Source organism: Triticum dicoccoides, chromosome 7B (genome assembly GCF_002162155.2).
Source record: "Triticum dicoccoides isolate Atlit2015 ecotype Zavitan chromosome 7B, WEW_v2.0, whole genome shotgun sequence".
Taxonomy (NCBI): domain Eukaryota; kingdom Viridiplantae; phylum Streptophyta; class Magnoliopsida; order Poales; family Poaceae; genus Triticum; species Triticum dicoccoides.
The window spans coordinates 393,431,308-393,433,704 of NC_041393.1; the positions used below are offsets into that span (position 1 = coordinate 393,431,308).

Here is a 2,397-nt window from a genome sequence, read left to right on the forward strand (position 1 = left end):
CCCCCCCCCCCGCCAAAGCTCTCTGGGATGGGCTGGCGTCGGACCAGAAGAAGGAGATGGCCGCCATTGCTGTCGGCTGGCTGGCTGGCAAGCAGCAGGAGGACGACGACGTTCCAATGAAGGACGCTGCCGACGACGAACCGGCACCACCCCCTCCTCCTCCGCTCGTCGGTGCATTGCACCATGACCATTGGCGAGGCCTGTGCCGAGCAGGAGGAGCAGTTCCAGGAGGCACATGCGGACGCCGCCTACAACCACCACCTCCTCCAGGAGCACGTGCAAGCGGAGGAGCAGCTCGTTGCCGGCAGGGCGGTCGCGCCGGACACGAACCGAGTGGAGCAGTGGGCGCTGCTCGAGTACTACCATTCCACCCGCGAGATCTGCCTCGCCCGCTGGCTGTACTGCCAGCGAGTAGTGGAGGTAGTGGCCGCCTACAATGAGTGCGACAACGCGGGCGAGGCGGTGTTCGGCGAGACTGACAACGAGGAGGAGGAAATCACCGAGGTTGTGCCCCACCATGACGACCACGAAGCCGGCACATCTGCGGGCACCGCCGACTGCGAGGAAGAGTAGTGCACGGTAGGCCGCCGCCGCTCTAGTCCGAGAAAGGTCACGGCTCCTCCCCTCCCGTCGACGCCAAGCTTGGTGGGCTTAGCATTGGCGGCCGACTAGTCGCTTGGCAGAGACATGCAGATGAATAGCTTCATTTCTCGGGTCTCCTGAGGCGGAGCTGGAGAGCACCGAGGCGGAACTAGAGAAGGGGAAGCTTCAGTCCTCGGGCTCATGGCCGGACACGGGGAGCGGGCGCCGGCGACCATTTAGATTAGGTATTAATTATACTTTGCCGGACTAGCAACACTTAGTTGATGTAAATGTAATTATGTTTATATGACATCTGTGCGTGTTTATATTAAATCCGGCCGAGTTTGAGCGAATTTCGTCCAGTTGGTTTAAAATGTTGGTAAAATGTATGCGGCTATGGTTTGGTGGCGTCTTCCTGCATCAGTGTTCGTAGACTGGTCATCCGTCGGTGGATGGATGCGGAAGAAAATTTGCGGGTTGCCATCGGAGATGCCGATGAAATGTTCCTATTCACCGAACTGTGTTGTCTTGCTTTCATTCGCGCTGGTTTTCCTCCTACTTTGTTGCACATTGCAAATTAATTTGGTTATGTCCATTCGAATGCAGAAGTCAAGCGAGTACGAGTGGCTGGTGGGAAATTTCCAGATACCAGGTTATAAACGTATGCTTTAATCCGAACACGCGATCCACCGGAAAGAAAAACTGAAATATCAATCACAAGCAGCGATACCAAAAGCACACACAAAAAAAAGCGATACCAAAAGCATAGTACGGACGTACGTACACACTTCACCAGACGCTGATGCTGCCCAGGAGAGCCTGCGTCACCACGAGCGCGCCAAGGCCTGCGACGACGTTACCCCCGGCAGACGTAGTGGGCGGCGCCGCTACGGGACCGGTGGACGCTGCGACCACGTCGACCCTGATCTTCATTCCGCTGTCGCAGTGGCCGGTGAGGCCGCAGAGGAAGTAACGCGTGCCGACGGCAGTGAGGGCGACGACGTCGTTGCCGGAGCGGAAGGCGGAGACGTTGTTTGCGCTGGAGCAGGCGTCGTAGCCGGCCTTGCCCACCTCCACCACGTCGTGCAGCTCCCTCGAGTACGTGAACGCTGCAGCACAGCGCGCATAGGAGAAGAGGTTAAATAAAAAGGCTTTGTTAATGCCCTAAAAAAGGCTTTGTTAACTTCGGTCACTTTAGTCTAAACTGCGCAATGGGTGTGTGAATTAATCAGTACTGTTAATTAGTGCGGCTAGCTTACTGATGTTGTCGCCGCGGTGGAACGTCCTGGCGGCGACCCACTCAGCATAGTCCGTGTGCATGTCCCACAGCCCGTCCGGCGCCCCCACCGTGTAACTCGTCGCAGCCGTGGCCACCTGAGCAATAGCCACTGCGGCCAGCACCCCCGCCACAGCCATCGCCAGTGCCCGCCGCCGCCTGATCTCCATCTCTGCCGATCGCGGCTGGAACCTGGAAGAGGCAAGCAGAAGAAAACGGGGAGAGGCAGAAAGACTTATACCATGCAATGGCTAGCTACCAGCTTAGCTTAGGTGATATATAAATCCATGTAATCAGTTGGATTAGCTAGATCGAGCGAGCAGTTAATTGCAGTTACGTACAATGTCGCGTGTGGTTGTTGCTGGGTCATGTCATGTTCATATCTAGCTATCCATGGACAGTGGCCCGTGCACGCAACTAGCTAGCTAGCGTAACAAGAGGATCAGGGAGATTAATTAAGTGGACTAGCGAGCGGTTTATGACTGCCGTACGATGAAGAAATCGACGGTCGCTAATGCTCTGGGATGAGCATCAAATCA

The 2,397-nt window shown here is 56.2% G+C and overlaps 1 protein-coding gene across 1 annotated transcript; it reads right to left on the reverse strand.

Moving 5' to 3' along the window:
- Positions 1–1,159: 1,159 nt before the first annotated feature.
- LOC119335905 (mavicyanin-like) lies at positions 1,160–2,113 on the reverse strand. The gene is made up of 2 exons (XM_037607950.1): positions 1,842–2,113; positions 1,160–1,691 (listed from the first exon to the last, which is right to left on the reverse strand). The coding sequence occupies exons 1-2, from the start codon at positions 2,026–2,028 to the stop codon at positions 1,372–1,374; spliced, it is 507 nt and encodes a 168-aa protein (XP_037463847.1). The 5' UTR covers positions 2,029–2,113; the 3' UTR covers positions 1,160–1,371.
- Between the last annotated feature and the right edge of the window lie 284 nt (positions 2,114–2,397).